This window comes from Talpa europaea, assembly GCF_964194135.1.
Source record: "Talpa europaea genome assembly, chromosome: 11".
Taxonomy (NCBI): Eukaryota; Metazoa; Chordata; class Mammalia; order Eulipotyphla; family Talpidae; genus Talpa; species Talpa europaea.
In genome coordinates this window covers 10,869,993-10,888,255 of record NC_140078.1, presented here as the reverse complement: position 1 = coordinate 10,888,255, position 18,263 = coordinate 10,869,993, and the positions used below count along the sequence as shown (strand labels likewise).

At 54.8% G+C, this 18,263-nt stretch overlaps 1 protein-coding gene across 1 annotated transcript in view; it reads right to left on the bottom strand.

Moving 5' to 3' along the window:
* Positions 1 to 8,295: 8,295 nt before the first annotated feature.
* Positions 8,296 to 18,263, bottom strand: part of JPH2 (junctophilin 2) — a gene marked incomplete at both ends in the record, with an annotated part of 48,947 nt that continues 38,979 nt past the window's right edge. Inside the window, 3 exons of the mRNA XM_084247648.1 lie at positions 8,296 to 8,376; positions 8,772 to 9,493; positions 11,695 to 11,813. Coding sequence (XP_084103774.1) covers positions 8,296 to 8,376; positions 8,772 to 9,493; positions 11,695 to 11,813 — 922 coding nt within the window. The remainder of the gene's footprint in view (positions 8,377 to 8,771; positions 9,494 to 11,694; positions 11,814 to 18,263) is intronic.

The window sequence follows — 18,263 nt, the reverse complement described above, 5'->3', positions numbered from 1 at the left end:
CTCTGCACCCCTGTGCCCCAAAGCTTTAGTTCCACAGCCTCGGAATGGACCCGTGCGGCTGGCGCTGTGACACTCCCGTCTGACGAGGCCAGGCCGTGCGCTGCCTGGACCCAAGAGTAGTGCCCTCAGCATGGAGAGGCCCTTCAGCTTCTGCCTGCGCCACCCCGCTGTCCAGAGTGCTGGCCCCGGCCCTGAGCCACTTGCCCTTCCTGGGAGCAAGTGCCTGCTTCACATTCCTCCAACTCGCCCTCCCTCCACAGAGGCCCTGGGATCCTGGCAGGAGGAAAACTCCCAGGAAAAGCTAAGCCTCCCACTCCAGGAAAGGTGTGGCTGGTCCTAAGATTGCCCAGCAGTAATCCTGGCAATCCCAAGCTGAATAACATAGCCCCAGAATCATACCCATGGGGGTGTGGGGTGTGGGTGGGGGCAGGATCCCACACGGCCGGGAGCATGAGGGACCCAGCAGGGTTCAGCAGTGGACCGTGTGCCCACAACCCCGGCACAGTCATTTCATCCTGCTTTATGACAGCAGCTTGCACCTGCGTGGGAGCAAATGTCAATCTTGACTTCGACTTTAAAAACCTCCATGAGACTTGCACGTCCCTTAAAAAGTCAAAGTGTACTGTGACCCCTTAACACAGCTGCCCTCTGCTCCCCACGCCTCCCAGCCTCTGGCTGCCGGGAGGTGATGCTCTATTTAACAACTGCAGATAGGATGGCTTCATGACCTCGTTTGACTGTCATCACCTCTTTCCAGCCCTTATTTCCAAATATGGTCCCATTGAGGTACTGGGGGGTCAAGGCTTCAACATATAAATTTGGGGCAAGGATACAGTTCAGTCCACAGCAAACAGGCTGCTCAATGATGTCTAGAAACCCTTGGCGCTGGTTAAGTCCAACCTCTGGTTCATGGGTCATGCAAAGGGAAGGAGACAGAAATCAGTAGGTTTCTGAAGGGGGACAGGAGGTGACCCATCTCTCTGCTGGGAGGATGTTTTGAGGTGAGCCTCAACTCACCGTCGGCCCTCCCAGAAATCCAAACATCCTTCACGGGCCATGCATGCCGGCATCACAGGGCATCTATTGACATGTCAGGGGACAATGCTGAAGGGCAGGGCTGCCCCCACATCACTGGAACGACTTCGGGCCATCTGTCACCCTCCCTGGGTGCCTTCCTAAACCCCCCCAAATCAGTCCACAAATGCCAAGGAACAGTTCATGGCTTAAATGGAGCTTCAAATTCAAATGACATCAGATTCGGGCAGGGTAACACAACAGGGCATGGTGAGGACTGTGCCTAAGTGGACAGTGACTGCTCTGCTACAAAGCATTTAAATTCGGTGTGTTTTAAGACACGATGAGAGCCCAAAGAAGTCTGCAAGCCAAATGCAGCTTCCAGGCACCTAGACTGTGCCTCCATTGAGGATATAAAGTACCTGCTTTGAAGACGACAGGCCGACCCAGCTTCTTATCTGTAAAATAGTCATGTTTCAAATCACAGGGCTGTGGTGAGGAATACATGAAGTAGTGCATGCGAAGTGCTTGGTGCAGGGGCTGGCACATAATAAGTGCTTCATTTAGAGCAGTTGTTAGTGTGGTGAATCAGAGATCAGTGATGGTTATAATTTTTTTTTTATAAAAGCAGCCTTCTCTTCGTCAGCACTTAGGAGAGCGCGCCTGTGTGGCGAGACGGCGCCTCCTAGTGGTCACAATCAGGAACTGTGATGCCCTGTAGCCGAACCAACTGACTATGGAAGGGGCCTCTTATCCACAGGGGAGCGGGTCTGAGACCCCAGAAGATGCCTGAAGCCAAGGAGAGTGCCGAGCTTTATATCACACACACACACACACACACACACACACACACACACTGCTTCTCCCCACACATCCATCCCTATGATAAAGTTCATTTAGAAACTAGACATGGTAACAGATTAATAATAGTGACTACTAACAAAAGAGAACAATTATAGCAAAATACTGTAATAATAGTTACGTGACTGTGCGCCCTCTCTCTCTCTCTCTCTCTCTTTCAAAACCTTACCCTGTGTGGTATTTGTCGACCACAGTTGACTATGGGCCAGTGAAATTCTGGAATGGGGGGACTACTGCAATGAGGGCCCAAGTTAGGGCTACTGTAATTTAGGGTCAGACAATGGTTGAGTCCAGTTCTGCTGTACACAGAGAGGTGACCCAGTGCATTCACCCCCACCCTCATCCCCTACCCGCTCATCCCCCTCAACAATATGACCCCGTGGAGTGACTCTGACAACCTAAGAGACTGTACCACTTGGCATGCAGTAAGCCCTTGATAAGCTGTGATCCTAACACAATCCTTGTGTGATCTTTTTGTGATCCCTACATGATCCTTGCACGAGACTAGCATGATCCTAACATATTCGAGCGCTCACAACACCCCTGGTCCCACATGACCAGCATCCTTCCCTCTTGTGAAAGATGTGATGGGTGGCTGTCCGGTTGATATTTTTTCTTTTACTGGGGGGGGGGGGCAAGGAGAAGTTACTCTGGCCTGGACCCCATGACCAAACTGTAGATGCCTCATCCCATGAGCAAGGGACTCCTTGGGATGATTTGTCGCTCTAGCCAGACTCCTCTTTAGTGGGCAACATCCCAGGCGAGGCGGGGACGAGGGACACTGGGGAGCAGGGCACTGCAGCTGCTCGTGACCTCCAGCTGGGCCCCACTCCACCCGCACCACCCACTCCACCTTGCTGTCTCTGCCCGAGGCCCCAGGAGACTTCCTTCCTCCTCAGGGCCTAGGTGGAGCCAGAAGCATGTTGAGGACGCCTGTCCAGGGCGGGGAGCCCTGCCCACAGGCTGGCAGCGCTGAGCCAGGAGGCCGAGGACTGGAGGCCAAGCCTGGGCTCAGAACTCCCCCACATGGGCCCTGCCCCTCCTCCCACTCTGCTCATGTCCCCGGGGAGGGTTCTGGCCTCCTTTTCCAGCAGATCAAAGTCCCTATGTCAGGAAACCCAGGCAGAGGGGTCTCCACTTGCTCCTGGGGTGACCTTTCCTGCTGCCAGGTGGGGAATGAGAACTAGCCGGCCTCATCCAGGTGCAGAGACCGCCGCCCCTGCTCAGCTCACCAGCCCCATGCAAGATGGCGCCCTGCAGTTCTCTTCTCGGATTTAAAAACCTCAGAGGTGTAGGGGACTTGTCCAAGGTCACAGAGCTCCAAAGCTCTGTGGTCCTGGTGCCAGCTCCCGTGGGCTGGGGGTTCCCCACCGCACCCCCTAACACAGAGGCCACTAAGCACTGTCCATGGATTGTAAATGAACATAAATCACTGGACAGACACTGACAAGCCTTGAGAGTGTGACTGGTCTGATGTGTGGCTGGTTGACTTTAAAAAATCATCACAAACCTGATACCTGATTAGTGGTGGTGGTGGTGGGGGGGCGGTTCCTACTGTTACCTTAAAGGAAAAAATAAATTTATTTTTAAAAATATCTAAATAATAAAAAATAAAAAGCCATCACCTAATTTTTGCTTTGAAAGACCTTTATTTAATTTCAAAACTTAGAAAGAAGACTGAGGTATAATTCACATACACGAAGACGCACAACGCTGGGTGTGGAGGTTGATGGGCTGGGGCTTGGACACCCAGCCACGGCAGCGCCCGGGGCCCCTGAGGCCAGGCCCCCTTCCCTCTGTGCACAGCAAGGCAGGGAGGAGTGTGGAGGAGCGAGGGAGGAGCTCAGCCGCCACAGACAGTCAGAATTTTGCACAAAGGAAAAAACGAGCTATTTTCATTTCCACACACATGCAAGTTTGTGTTTTACAGGTTAGATATCTTTTTATTTTGAATTACATATTCGAGGGTGCTCCCTATAACTTTCTCAGACTCGAGGGCTCCAAAATCTGTCCTCTGAGCCTGCATCTCTCCCAGCACAGCCGCATCCCCTGGGGGCCTGTTAGGGATAAAGAAAACTCCCCTCTGGCCCTAAGTCCCAAACCTGAATCCCAGAGCTCGGGCCTGCCTCTCCTTTCCCTGCCCTGGGAGAGTCCTGCTGACACTCCACGGCGATCACAGCACTCACAATGCCCACGGGTGTTTCAAGTTGCCCCGCGGCACCAGACACCCTCACTGAGTGCAGGATGTGGCAGGGCCCAGCAAACCAGAGCCCGCGGGCGGCTCAGGCCCTGAGGAGCGCCAGGCAGGCCGTGCTGCACCTGGGCCACCAGGGGGCGCTGGACACCGGCCAAGCTGCCCTGACTGGCCGGCTCCTAAGGGGGCTCAGAAATGAGCTTTGCTTTCAGACCCTCCAAGGTGATACAGAGGCAGCCATTCCCCTGCTCCGCACCCCCACGCCCCCTTTCTATGCTTTCCTGTGCGTATACACCCCTAGGCTAGACCAGTTGCCTGGTTGGCTGCTTCCTCGGCCAGTTTTATCAAAGCCTCTGCAGATTTTAACTCTCTCCTCGTTCCCACCAAGCCTCCTGTGGTCTCTCTCCCCCACGTCCATTCCATCTTTCTCCCTGGGGATCGCTGGATCATTCCAGGCTTTGAACATTCTCTTATTACCCACAATCGACCTAGTTTGATCCTTAGAACTGCACCCCTGTGAAGAGGCAATGGGACAGGAGCATGGTGACCCGGGCAGAAAAGGAAACTGAGGCACAGAAAGATGGAATGACTGAAGCAGGGGGACACAGCAAGCAAGTGGCAGCCCTGGGGAGAGAACCAGGACGCCTGATGACCCCGTCACTTTGGGAGCTGCCCGAACTTGAGTCTGTAGATGGATAGGGCCCCAGCCCTCCAGCCACCACCCCCTCTCCGGGCTGTCAGGCCAAGACACCCATCCTGCCACTGACTTGTTTTGTGACCCTGGCGAGTCTCTCGTTCTCTCTGAGCTTCTGGAGAGTATGAAGATGGCCTCTGGGTCCCCTTCTGACTGGGACATTCCATGACTGAGGCCGAAATCATCTCTACCCTTTGGGGTTTTGGGGATCCTCACTCAAAATAGAAGAGGACTTTTGGGCGGGATAATGACAGGAACCTAGTATAACAGCAACAATGGCACAAGCCTCCACTTCTCAATGGATTTCTACAGCAGGGCTTTCCAGAAGATTCAAGAGTCCGTGTACTGCTCACCATCACTCTGGAAGGTAGGCATTTTTATTTTCCCCATTTCATAGAAGAGGAAACTGAGGCTCAGAGAAATGAAGTAAGTGGCTGAACAGGTTGGGGTCCCAGGGAGACCTGACCTCAAAGAGCAGGGTTTTCTTCCACCCTCTGCTGCAAAGGAAGCTTCTGGCAGCCTGCTTTAGAAACTCAAGGGTCTGTCCTAGAATGTCTGTGGCTGTTGAGCCTCCCTCCCACCCCAAATGCAGCCCTTCAGCTTCCCCGCCCTCCGCCAGGCCCTTATCTTGGGCCAACAGACAGACACCGTGCCCAGTCAGAGACCATGAGCAGATGCAGCTTTATTGCACAGACCGCAGCATCCTGAATTCTCACCCCAAACATCAGTCCTGAAATTAGATCTGGAAGCGCTGACAGTCCAAAGCTTAACTCCAGGCCTGGGTCAGACCAAGAAGCCTGGACATGGACCCCAGAGCTGAGGCCTGGAGCATGTGAGCCCTGAGCAGTGCCCCCAGCCCATGCCCCCCTCCCAGGCATCCAGAAGGCGCAGAGCCCCAGGCTTGGCTCTCCACGGGCTCCTCTGCGTGCAAATGCAGCCAGAACTCCAGCCAGGCTGCGAGTCTCAGTGGTACGTGGATCTGTGTGAAGCTGGTGGAAGGGTCCCAAGTATTGAGGGGACAGGGAATGCTGAGCCCATCAGAAGCAAACTTCAGGTGGGAGAGGTGCCCTCGTCAGGCTGGGCACAGGCAGCCTCCCCCTCTGCTTGGATGTCACTGCCACGTCCTTCCACGAGCTTAGCGGGGCCTGCAAGCCCTTCCCTCCCAGCCTCTACTCACCCCTAGTAGCACGAGGGCCAGAGACCGAGCATGGGACAAAACACCTGCAAGTGAGCTTCCTGTGAATGCCATCTTCTGCCAAGCAAGCTGGGGCTGTGATGGCACCAACTGTACCCAAGGGGAGCCCCAGACTTGTTCACCCTCCTTGGAAAATGCTTCTTCATAAGCAGCCTGTCCTCAGCTCCTGCGTGGGAGTCTGCCCCCGGGAAATCTGCCTGGGCCTCCAGGGGCTTCCAGGCTCATGCTCCCCAAGCCTAAGGTGTGCCCTGGTGTGAAAACAGACAAACCAAGTCACGGGGGCGCACAGCAGCTCATCTCACCAGCCCCAGAGCCCCCGCAGGCTGAGCCCTTGGCACCCTGAGCCCCCTGGGAGTCCCCGATGCAAAGCCGGCCTCAGCTGCAGGCCATTCAAAGACAGGGCTGTCCTAACTGCCCCTCGGCCCTCTTCTCATCCTAGCCAGGCCACCCGGTCAGTGGCCCTGCAGCGGCGGCTCCAAGACCTCTAGCGGTGCAGAGGGAAGCTAACAAGATCATGGGAGGACACAGGAGCACTGTCTTCGGGGGTGTCCACGTCCTCTTGTGTCATCTCTCTGCGGGACAGTGTGTTGGGTCAGGACAGTGACAGGAAGGGCTCTCCCACCCAAGGATCCGTTCCTCGGTGCTTGGGAGGCCTCAGACCAGCAGCCAGAGGGTAACGAAAAGCCGGCCAGGGAAAGATGGAAGGGGGTCGGTCGGGTTGCCTGTTAATATCCTGGTTTGCGGACTTCTCTGAAAACACACAGAGGCCCAGGGAGGAGGTGGCCCGGGGGAGGTGGCAGTGGAGGAGGGTGTGGGACAGGAGCAGGCCAGGGAGCTGGAGACCAGGGCTCTTCCTTCAGGCTCCCCCTGCCGCCGTGTGGAGAGGTAGGTCCGGGGAGGCAGTGCACGCGCTCTGCCCGTCCCGGCAGCAACGCCACCCAGCACGGGCGCCGGGGGAGGTGGGCGCGGGGGGAGGTGGGCGCCGGGGGAGGCCTCCTTAAACGATGCGGCATGGGTGTGAGCCGGACCCCCAGGATCTAGCTAGAGTCCAGTCCTCCTCGGCCACCCTGCCTGGCACTGCATAAAGATGGTCCGCGCGTCCTCAGCAGGAACTCCAGGCTCTGCACAGAGACAGTGGGAGGATCAGGCACGAGAGGAAGGAAGAAAGGAACAAGCCAGGTTCCAGACTCAGGCTTGATCTTCTCTGGGGTCAGCTCCCTCCTCTCCAGGCCCTGCGCAGCCTTGCCCTTGGCTGTGACTCAGCAGGGTCAGAGACCAGCGTTCCCGAGGCACCTGCTTCATTCTCCGGATGCTGCCTCTGCTTATCCCCCACCCCCACCCCACCCCGCGCTGTTCCCTGGGCCCCCCTCCTCTTCCCTCCGTGGCACCTGGCTCGCTCCTTCCCACCCTCGGGCCATTAAGTCTTCGGTCTCTGCCGCAGGCATCCCCAGGTCCCCTATGACACAGGACCCCACAGATCCAGCATCCACCTCCAGGCTGCACCCCAGGCTAAAACACAGGACAGGGATTGCTTCTCTCCCTGGATTGGGCAGGAGCCTCCAGCCCCCCGTAAGCGAGGGCGCAGGAAGGGGCTCTTCGGTCAGGCCAGGGCCAGAGGAGAGACTCTGCTAGCATCGCCAAACAGGAGTTAGGGTGCCCGGTTTGGTCCTAGCAGGAAAAAGACTGTCTTTTGTTGATACCTCACTCTGAGACCAAGAGGGGCCAATTTCCTTCAGCCCAGCCCAGTCCTCCTTTGCACTCGCACCCAGAGGGAGAAAACCATGAGGCGTTCATGGAGGTTTCACGAAGAAAGGGAGGGCAGAGAGGAAGGGCCAGACTGACTAGGTCTGGCAGGCCCCACTGCCGCTGGCACGGGAGCCCGAGGTGGCCCTGTACCGCGGCTACTGTCCGACGGCGTGGCTGGTCGGCTGCCCTCGCCACCCGCCCAGGGAGTCAAGAACTGTTCTGCTTGACTTTGAACTGCAAGACTTTTACATCATGAGCTGTATGAGATTTATTCTTGTGGTGTTCACCCCACTTCTTAGGGCAGGCATGAGTTCCCTCGTATCTCGTATCCCCAGGTCTGCAGGTGCTCAGCAAATGTTGGTCGAGTGAGTGAATGAGCAAAGGCCCCAGAACGCACCTGACAGGGCGCAGGTGCTCTGCAATGTCCTGCTAATGAGCGGGTGGGCAGAGTGAGGGCCCCCTCCATCAACCCTGCAGTGCAGGCGCCTGCATTCGCCCCATGACGGTTGCCCAGGAGGCAGCAGGCCCTTCCTCCCATCACCCTGATGCCCAGAACTCTCTAGAGCTCCCAGCGCACCTGGTAGAGGAGGGTCAGGTCAGTAGGTGAACGAAGAGGATGGCCAGGCCGATGTTGAGCAGGATCACCATGCAGATGAGGACCGTGTTGGGGACCTGGGACAGTGGGGAGAGGCCGCCTGAGTCCCAGCCGTCTCTGAAACAGCCTCTCCCGGTCACAAGTTGGAGCTTCCTCCACCCCCAGGAGGCCCTCCCTGCTACACCTTGTAGCAGATGCTGCTGGTACCCACCCAGATGCCCAGAACCCGCCAGAGTACCCAACCCCCAGCCCCCAGCTGCCCCCTTCTCCAAAGTGCTGCCCTCTGCTGACCAGACAGCAGGTGGAGGCCCTGCCCCAGGTCAAGGGACCCGAAGGACTCACCTAGGCCCTCCAGCCGTCTGTGGGCGAGGCTCCACCCACTGAGCCCACACCCTTGATGGGGTCCCCCCCCCGCCCCCAAATCACCCACCCCTGAGGACCCCCTTCCTGCTAGACGCTCCCAGGGCCTCACCTCCTCGACCTCCACCTCGGCCTCGGCCAGCAGCGCAGCCTCCTTGCGCGCCTTCTTCTTGGACCCCGCCTTGGTCAGGCCCCGGGCCTCCGTCTTGCGGGCCTTGGCCTTGGGCTCGGCTTTGGGGACGATGGGCTTGGGCTCCAGCTTGGCGGGGCTCGCGGGCCGGGGCTCGGGGACGCGGGGCGCGGGGGGCTGCTCGGGGGCGGCGGCCGGGGACGGGGGCGCCGAGCCGGGCCTGGGGACGTCGGGCTCCGGCTCCTCGTCCAGGGGCGGGGGCGCGGGCGGCCCGGTGCGCACGGCGTAGCTGTGGTAGCCGCGGTACAGGGCCACCTCGGGCTCGCGCGCGGGCGGCGGCGGGGCCTGCAGCGCCTCGATGGCCATGTGCTCGCTGGCCGGCCGCGCGGGGCTGCGGCGGCCCCGGGCGTCCGACGGCGTGGCGGGTCGGCTGCCCTCGCCGCCCGCGTCGCCGTTCCAGGCGCCCGGGCTCAGCAGGCCGTCCTTGGTGGCCCCCGGGCGCGGCCGCTTGGGCTGCGGGGGCGTCCCGGCCGGCGACGGCGAGCCCCCCTCGGGCCGCGGGGTCTCGCGCTCGTGCAGCTGCGGGCTCTCGCGGGGGCGCCCCGGGAGGTCGGCGGGCACCGGGATGCGGTCCGGGGGCGCCAGGAGGCTCTCTGAGTTCTCCAGGATCTCCTGCAGCAGCCGGCGCTTCTGATACTCCGGACCTGCCAGGGACGACACGGGAGGCTGGATTCGAACCCTGGGGACACCACGGGGTGCGCCTGGGCAAGATTCTTCAGTTCCCTGAGCCTCATTTATTTGCTTGACCATCTACCGTGTGCCTAACACTGTCCTGAGCAATTTGATCGTTTTGATAACCCCACGGGGTCCTTGGTATTAGCGTCCATTTTACCGGGGAAGGTCCTGGGACAGTGTTGGGGACCTGGGACAGTGGGGAGAGGCCGCCTGAGTCCCAGCCGTCTCTGAAACAGCCTCTCTCGGTCACAAGTTGGAGCTTCCTCCACCCCCCAGGAGGCCCTCCCTGCTACACCTTGCAGCAAATGCTGCTGGTGCCCACCCAGATGCCCAGAACCTGTCAGAGTACTCACCCCTCACCCCGCGCCCAGCTGCCCTCTTCTCCAAAGTGCTGCCCTCTGCTGACCAGACAGCAGGTGAAGGCCCTGCCCCAGGTCAAGGGACTCGGAGGACTCACCTAGGCCCCCCAGCTTTCTGTGGGTGAGGTTCCACTCACTAGGCCCACATCCCTGATGGGGTCCCCCACTTTGTCCTGGGAGGGAGGCAGGCTCAGAGAGGTTAGATCACTTATCCAAAGTCACCCAGTGGACAGAGAGCAGAGTCGGGACCAGCAGAGGGAGTCTAGTCCTAGAGTTTAGGTTCTTAACTGGGACACTGGTTTCTTTCCGTTCCCTTAGCTCAAAAAAACAGGGCTAATCACAACTACTTCCTCTGTACAAATGGATGGATGCCTGCGGAAATTCATGTGAGATGCTGAGGTCAGGCCTGGCAGGGCAACAGCTGTTGCTTTGACAACCCAAGGAGGGGTCTGGAAGCCAGGGTGTCATCCTCATTGGGACCAGTAGGGGGCCCCATGCTGCGAAGGAAGCAACTTATCTTCCCAGGCGCACAGCTGGATTCCGAGGTTTTGCATTTAGCTCCCCTTTGATCTTCTCGATGCAGCCAGAGTAATGTTTAGAAAATGCACATCTAGCCACTCACCATAAAACTCTTCAATGCAGAGAACACCAGGCTTCCCCCTTCAGGGGCTCCCACTCTAGCCAAGTGCAAAGCCTGTGTCAGAGCCAGGAGGCCCTCCTTACTCATTTCCCACCAAATGTCTGTTTTACATTCGCGCTTCCAGGCATGTAGTTCTGTTCCAGGTTTATGTGTCTTTGTAGCTGTAGTGCCCGTACCTGGATTACCATTCCCTCCTGGCACTACCTGGTGCAATAGTTCTCAAAATGTGGTCCCAGACTACCAACAGCGGTAGGCCTGGTCCTCGTTAGAAAGCACAGTCGTGGGCTCTGACCCAGACCCATTGAGTCAGAAACTCAGGGCGGGAGTGGAGGGTGTGGGGTGGCTGCATTCTGTGTCATGTTTCGACACACTGACCTGGTGAACTCTTGTTCAGCCTTCCAGGTTCAGCAACCTTCCCTAACATCTGCAATGGGTTAAGTGCTTCTTAAGCACCACAGCCCCTGTTCTAATCACACAGCCCTCATCAGGCTGTGTGGAACTTAATAGTGAAGCAACAGCCAGCAGTTATGGAGACTTGCTGTGGAGTGAGCCATGTCTCTGTAACTTACATGCATGTAACCCAGCAAAGTAAGTATTATTCTTACTCCCATTTTACAGATCCAAATAATGAGGTTTACAGAGATTAAAGAAATGACCCAAGGTCTCATAGCTGGAGAGCAGTGGAGTCGCAAGATTTTGAATGTATGCAGGGCCTGTATGCTTCCCCCCGCCATGTGATCTTCTGCTCCTCTAGATCCAGGATATTAGCTGTGTACCCCCAGAGTCCAGAGTGTACCCCCCGAGTCCAGTACAGTGTGTGACTCATGGGTAGTGTTCAATGGATGTTTGACGAAAACTGTGGAGCAAGATCAGTCTCTTTGCCCCTTCATGCACCAGAGGCATCTCTCTCCTCTAACATTTATCAGCTCCAAATGTCAGTTCCCACTTGGAGCAGAAAGAAGAGGCAGCCAGGAGAGGAATTAGTCCACAGTGGGGAGAGGGGGATCTGATGCTTCCACCACAATGTCAGCATGAGACCTGCCTGTGTAACTCCCATGCATCTGTGAACCTGCTTGGGCATCTCCGCTTTCCAGCAAGTCAAGAAGAAAAGTATCCACATCCCAGGACCTCTTTCCCCTTCCCCACCCATCTGCTTCCTGGCTGTGCCTACCTGGCTGGTAGAAGTCTGGAGCCAGCTCCCTGGCCAACGTTCTGGCAATGTTGGACTCCTGGTTGGCAGCCAGAGCGGCCTGTTCTGCTGCCTCAGCTTTGGCCTTGGCGTGGCTTGTCCTAAGAAGACAAATGGCAGAGACTCAGGATTTCTCCTGAGAACAGGCCCTCTGCCCCTCCTCCCCAGCCCACAGAGACACCTTAGACAGAGCATTCCTGGCAATGAGCATTTATTGACTCCTAAGGTTCAGACTGCTGTGCAGTCTCCAGATCGTTTCCTCTTCTTTGGGGACACAAATATAGACTACATATCCCAGCTTCCCTTGCTGTTAGACGTGGTCAGGTGACTGAGTTCTGGTCAGTGCATTGTGGGAAGATGTGATCTATGCTTTCTCCAGGACTCACCTGCTATCCTCTACTGCTGGTTGAATGCAAAGGTGAATGTGGCTGAATGCTGCTAGTTGAATGCCAAGGCCCCCCAACAGGGTACTTAACCTCTGGTAAAAGCCTTTGGTTTCCCCTCTCTGAATGTTATAAAATGCAACAGGTACATTGGATTGTAAAGGGATGCAATTATATTGCCACACTATTAAAAAATATTTAAAAGAACAAATTTGTGACATAATGTGTATCTTTTATCAACACATTAAACAAATATCTAGCAGGTCCATTAGCTACCACAGATTGGCATAAGGGCTATTTCAAGAACATTTGCAACCGTGGTGATGTCATGTGAAAATAAATATTATTTCTGCCCATGACAAATTCACAGATACTGCTGCTATAGTTTATTGCCTGCTTCCATCATTGAAGAAAATGCTTAATTTTCATTAGAGGTAAGTAAAAATAAAAATGCCCCCCCCCCCAAAGGCCGAATTGGGATGTATAACATTAAAACGTTACATTCAAACATCCATTTAAGCAAGGCTTCAATGTTTGTTGCATCAAGCACCTGCGATTTGGAGGAAGTTTGTTTCAGCAGAGTCTCACCTGACTAACATAAGTACCTCCTGAAATGAGAACAGCCCTACCTACAAGTGGGGTAGGCCCAGTTCTAAAGGAATGATGATTTGCTCCTGAGATTATGATGCCTTCAGAAGCCAGTGCTATGATTATTTCCCCCATTTTACAGAAAAATCAACTGCAGCATGCATGGGTTAAGTAATTTGCCCTTGGTCACAGAGCCATTGAATGTGCCAGAACTGGGATTTTATTATTTACTTATTTATTGTTTTGAAGTTCAATTTTTTTTAATTGAGGCAATGTCAGGTTACAACATTGTGTAATTGTCAAGAGCGTACCTTCACACCTGGACAGATGTATATACCACACCACACCCAACACCAACGATCTGGCTCCCTTCCCTCATGGTCCAATTGACTCCCTCCACTCATTCCACCCCCACCCTCTTCCCCTTTCTGTTGTCATAAAATAACAGTTGTTTTGTTGGCTCATTTTTGTTTTGTTTCTTTATAGTACACATGAGTGAAATCGTGTGGTCTTTTCTCGTTCTGACTTATTTCACTGAGAACAAGCCCTTCAAGGTCCATACATATTGTTGCACATGACTCAAAAACACCCCCAACAACTCATCCCTTTTCGTAGCTGTATAGTATTCCATGGTATGTATTGCCACATTCACTTTACCTACTCACCCATTGATGGGCTCTTTCCCTCTATTACCTATTGAGAATAATGCTGCGATGAACATGGAGGTACAAGTATCTTTTTGAATAAGCATTGGGATTTTATTTATTTATTTATTTATTTTTTAAATAGAGGCATGTTTTTATTTATTTATTTGTTTGTTTGTTTGTTTGTTTTGTTTATACATGCACTGGGTACAGTCAGAAGCGCGGGAGGGTGAGAGAATTCACCAGAGCCAGAGCGGGGAGCAGAGCAGGCAGAAGGACCGAAGTACACTGCTGAGGGGAGCAGCGGGCGGCAGGAGAGGTCTGCGCACCATGTGGGACCCTCCTCTGGTGGCCGGGGAGCAGCCGGGGATCGAACCGGCGCCGCAGAAGCCACGGGCAGCTTTGCAACCCAGCGCTCAACCGCTGCGCCACCGGGGAGGCCCAGCATTGGGATTTTAAACCCAAGCAAGATAACTCCAAAACCCATGGGACATTTGACTCTGCAGCATGTGACATACTTGGTCAGGCACTGAGGACCATTCCTGTAAACAAGACAAACCTAGTCCCTGTCCTTCACTGGCAAAGAGAGGGAGATGATAGTGAACAAACAACAAAAATGATTTAATAAAATGTCACTAAATAAAAAGTCTGGAGTTGCAATAGAGAGAAGTGCCATGAAGGAAATGTCTAGAATGCAATGAAATGCAGACGAGAGAGACAGTACAGATCAGCGACGCAGGTGGGTGGTAGTGACAGTTTACTTGAGGATTTGACATTTTAAGTGGAGACTTGAAGAAACATATAAATTAGATCTGTAAGAGGAGACGCAGGCACAGTGTGAGAGCATACACTTGCAGAGATGTGAATCGACACCCTTAAAATACAGACGGTTTGCAAATTGATATTACCTCCATAAACATATATATTTTTTAAAGGTGAGGACAGTGTGCCAGGTAGAGGGAAAAGCATGTGCAAAGGCCCTGAGAAGGTTAAGAGCTTGTGGCCTTTGGGAATCTGAAAGGTCAAGTCAGCATCCAAGAGTGCAGATGAGTTCATTCCTCGGCGAGTCCATATGTGGGGGGTCTGTGTATCGGTTTCTAGTACAGAATTGGGCTCAAGAGACAGAAATTTTATTAAGCTCCTACCACTCACCAGGCTCCTTACTGCCCTGATGACTTTCAATCCTCAAAACTGCCTGGGAGGTTATTTTTACTCTCTCTACTTTATAGATGGGGAAACTGAGCCTCAGACAGGCATCTTGCTCCAGGGGCAAGATGACTCTTATACAAAGCATCACCATCTGCCAAGGGCTTTATAGAAACGAACTTGCTTAATTCCCCTAATGCGGCAGATGTTATTACCATTATCTCTCTTTATAAAGGATAACTCCAAGGCATAAGACGGTTTCAAGCAATGCACCCAGGCTTACACAGCTTAAGAGGGCAGAGCAAGATTTCCATGCAAAGCATTCTGGGTCTAGAGTCTATGCCTTAAACAGCAGGCAACGCTTGGCTTCACTAACAAGCAGTGAAGTCCAAATGCAGAACTGTCTTATTTCCAAGCCCCCGCCCTCCCCATTAGGCCACTGGGTCACAACAAAGCTCGCTGGAAGAAAGACGACTTGAGAGAACGCAGAAGACAGGCAGGTTGCTTTAGGCGAGGAGCAGCAGCCTTAAGAGCAAGGGCTGGAATCAGCACCCCCAATTCCCTTTGAGCTCTGCCGAGGATGAGGCAAACAAGACTTAACCTCAGGCTCCAAACGGGTGCAGAGTGCCCCAAAACTCAGTCAGCAAAATGAATAATATTTTAATGTAACATTATAAGGTCAAAATTCATGCAAACAATAAATCCTTGATGAGCAAAATTGAAATAAAGGTCGGATCAGACCCTAAACTAGTATGACTCTCCCTGCTTGCCTCCCGGAGTCCAGACCTTACTGGACTGTAGGACCTTGGGTGGGGCTTTGTCTTTCTGTGCCTCAGTTTCTTTAGCTGTAAATAGAGACAATTAGTCTCCCCTCTGGTGCTGCTGTGGAAACCAGGGAAAATCAGCTGATGAGAGTGTTTAGGTCAGGGTGGGCTGGTGAGGATGGTGATGATGGTGGTGGTGATGGGAGGAGGGGCGGGCAGAGGGGAATGCCACTTGTGACGTCACAACTGAATGTAGTACATGGATATCCTCAGGCTCATAATTGCCTCTGCTTGAGTATGTGTGATTCAAAGTCCTAGACTTTCCAGAAACCCTGCCCTGGAAACCTGAAACCCCAGGTGGGGGGAGGAGGGAAAGTGTTGGGCAAACCTTCAAACTGAGAAAATGTCCTATTTTGGTAAGGGGAGCTGGTGACTGTCTCCTGCGCACCCTGGGAAGCTGAGCTTCAAGGCTTCTCCAGCAGGAATGCAGCCTTCACACAGCGTCCTGGAAGGTTCTGAAGGCCCAACTGTGGACCCTCCAGGGCAGCCAGAATAGGGGTCAAAGGGGGTGGCCTTACAGCCCAAGACAATGAGGGCTGCAGTGTCGGGAGGAAGCACACTCCCCTGCCCATATCTGTCTGTCTGGGGACTGCTACCCCCATTTCAGGAGTGGCTCTCTGGCTCCCCAGACTTCAGCCAGTGACCCTAGGGTTCTCCCCTACCCTCCTTGCTCATCTTTTAATCCCCACTGAGGCTGGGGACCAGGGGCTAGCGTTGGGGTGGGTGCTCTCAGACGTGGTTCCATGCTGTCATCGCCTGCCCCTACCCCAGAGCCACCAGCCTTATTTACCCCTGAGGAAAGATAGTCTGAATCTATCCAACCAACCACCAACTCCAGTCTCCAGTACTCCCTCCATCGCTCTTGAGTCTGCCGGTCCTCCACCCTGTCACTCCCCCTGCAAAGCCTCACTCCCACCTGCCCCTCCCCGCCCCAGGCCCCTTCCTCTGGCTGGTCCTGGACAGAGTGGCTCAGTGAGCTTGCTGAATCCAAACCTCATCCACTGGCCTCACCGCTGCTTAAATTTTTTGCAAGGCGTCCTACTGTGCTCAAAACTGAGTCCAAACTACTTCGCCTGGCCTTCAGGTCCCCAGAACGCCGGCCGGGCACAGTCAAGATGGATTATACCTCAGGCTGCAGAGTGAGGGGCGTCCACGCCATTGCGCAGGGCTCTCCTAGCCACTGCCCCTCAGAGTGGGCCGGACACCCTCAGCCTCGTCACTGCGGAGCTCGCCAGAGATGCAGATTCTCAGGCTCCACCCCAGAACTACACAATCCAATTTTCTAGGAGAGGAGACCAGGGATCTGTGTCACAAGCTCTCCAGGTGTTTCTGCTGCCCACTGAAGTTTGAGAAGCAGGTGCTGAGAGGGAAAAGGCAGCTCTATCTCGGGCTACTCTTTGGGTGTTTCTCTTTCCGCACCAGCTCCCTTCCCCGCGGCCAGGGCCCTCCGGGGGAAAGCAGGGAACCTTCTTCTCCGCAGCCACACCGGAGGCTGGGCCGATGCCTCTGGGACTGTGTCCTAGGCTGGTGCTGCCCCAGCTGGGGGGAGGACGGAGTGTTACTGGGGCAAAAGGAAGGGCAGGGGGCCCTCTTCTTGGTTTCCTTAGACTATCTTTCCTGAGGGTTAAAAATAAGGCTGGCGGCTCTGGGGCAGGGGCAGGTGACAACACTATGGAACCACGTCTGAGAGCGCTACCCCCATGCTAGTTCCCTGTCCCCAATGCAGACCCCTAACTGCCTGGGCACAGCTGACTCGGTTGCTCAGTTATGTCCAGCAGGCATTGACAGCTCCATGGGCTGGAGGGGACACCCCTGGACTTCCCCCCGACTCTGCCTCTCCCCACCTGGAATGAGCTTCCCTCCCTCCACCTCCCAGCCTTAAAGGGCCAGTTTGAGACCACATCTGCACATTGATTCATTCATGGAATACAGCGTGGTGGAGCCTCTGCCAAGTGCCTGGGCACCCAGTGGGCACTGCAGACACGTCAGCCAACCAAGCGTCCAGACACCCCTCCTGCAGCTCCCCCCCTCCTGCTGGGGCGGGTCAGCAAACCTAGCCCACCACCTGCTTTTGTACCACCCAAGAGCCACGAATGTTTTTTTCTGAACAGTTGAGAAAAAACCCAAAAGAATGCTATTTCCTGACGTGAAAATGGTATGAAATTCAAATGTCAGTGTCCACAGAAATAAAATCCTACTGAAACACAGCCACGCCCTGTGGCAGGCAGATCTGTGTGGTGGGCGGATCTCACAGGTGGCTCGTGGGGTTCACATCCTGTGGAGCCCCCTCCCCTTGAGTGTGGCCTGGACTAAGTGACAGGCTCTAAAGAAGAGAATATGGTAAAGGAGCAGGGGTGTCTCCTCCACGGTTAGTTTATTTTTTTTATTTTTTTTTTATAAATTTTTTTAATAGAGGCATGTTTTTATTTATTTATTTGTTTGTTTGTTTTGTTTTGTTTGTTTGTTTATACATGCACTGGGTACAGTCAGAAGCGCGGGAGGGTGAGAGAATTCACCAGAGCCAGAGCGGGGAGCAGAGCAGGCAGAAGGACCGAAGTACACTGCTGAGGGGAGCAGCGGGCGGCAGGAGAGGTCTGCGCGCCATGTGGGACCCTCCTCCGGTGGCCGGGGAGCAGCCGAGGATCGAACCGGCGCCGCAGAGGCCGCGGGCAGCTTCGCAACCCAGCGCTCAACCGCTGCGCCACGGGGGAGGCCCTCCACGGTTAGTTTATAAGGTGACTTGCTATTCCTCCAACTTGTCCTTGTCCCCACACAGGCCATGGCTTCAGTCGTGTGCTCAGGGGCTCGCACATAGCAGGTGCCCAGGAAGTGTTAGGTAGATGCTGGGATGTGGGCATCGCCTGCTGAGACTCACAGAGCTGAAAAGATCCTCAGAAAACATCTAGTCTCACTTCATAGCAACACGGTAACATGGGGGACAAACCGAGGCTGAGACAAGGCTGTGT